This window comes from Fulmarus glacialis, unplaced genomic scaffold (assembly GCF_000690835.1).
Source record: "Fulmarus glacialis isolate BGI_N327 unplaced genomic scaffold, ASM69083v1 scaffold13111, whole genome shotgun sequence".
Classification (NCBI taxonomy): domain Eukaryota; kingdom Metazoa; phylum Chordata; class Aves; order Procellariiformes; family Procellariidae; genus Fulmarus; species Fulmarus glacialis.
Genome location: NW_009190966.1, coordinates 31,804 through 32,473, shown reverse-complemented (window position 1 = coordinate 32,473; position 670 = coordinate 31,804). Strand labels below are relative to the sequence as shown.

The 670-nt window shown below is 48.5% G+C and overlaps 1 protein-coding gene across 1 annotated transcript in view; it reads left to right on the top strand.

Moving 5' to 3' along the window:
• Nucleotides 1-670, top strand: part of LOC104083132 (TGF-beta receptor type-2-like) — an 18,654-nt gene that overhangs the window by 8,446 nt on the left and 9,538 nt on the right. The window contains exons 3-4 of the mRNA XM_009586515.1: nucleotides 108-314; nucleotides 485-535. Coding sequence (XP_009584810.1) covers nucleotides 108-314; nucleotides 485-535 — 258 coding nt within the window. The remainder of the gene's footprint in view (nucleotides 1-107; nucleotides 315-484; nucleotides 536-670) is intronic.

Sequence of the window (670 nt, the reverse complement as noted above, 5' to 3'; positions counted from 1 at the left end):
CACGGTTTAAAATGAATGATCTTAAAACCAAGTTTAAGATGCCATGCAGGTGACATGAAGGCTGAGCCGCTAGACTAACGCTTTGTCGGTTCATTTGGCACGTGCAGGAGACAGGACAACGAGAGCATCAGGATCAGCACACTCTGCCATAACCCCCACCGCCCCATTGAAAACCTCATGGTCCCCAACTACAACACCTCGCGCTGCATCATGACCCATCAGCCCAGCGAGGACGGGACCATCTACATCTGCGGCTGCGTGGATGAGCAGGAGTGCAATGATAAACTTATCTTTGAAAACCACACCAATGGTGAGTACTTCTGTTAATGTTATTTATTGGGGGAGAAGCACCCAACGCTAATGACAAATAACTTGTATGTCCAATAGAGTAGGAGACGCAATGCCAGAAGGAGCTCTTTCAGCATCATCTTTGACCTCCCTATATAAAAGCTAGGTAAAATTTGTACCCCGTTACTGAGCCCAGTATTTTGCCTGTGGCTAAACCATCCCTCCCAGAAATGCCTCCAGCCTTGGTCTGGAAACATCAGGCGATGGAAAATCCACCGTAAAATCTCTCGGTAGGCCGTGCCCTTCAGCGCAGGGCGAATCAACCGGGGAACCCAGAAGCTGATGTAACCCAGCATGAGTCAATGCTCTGAAAGCTTTAAAT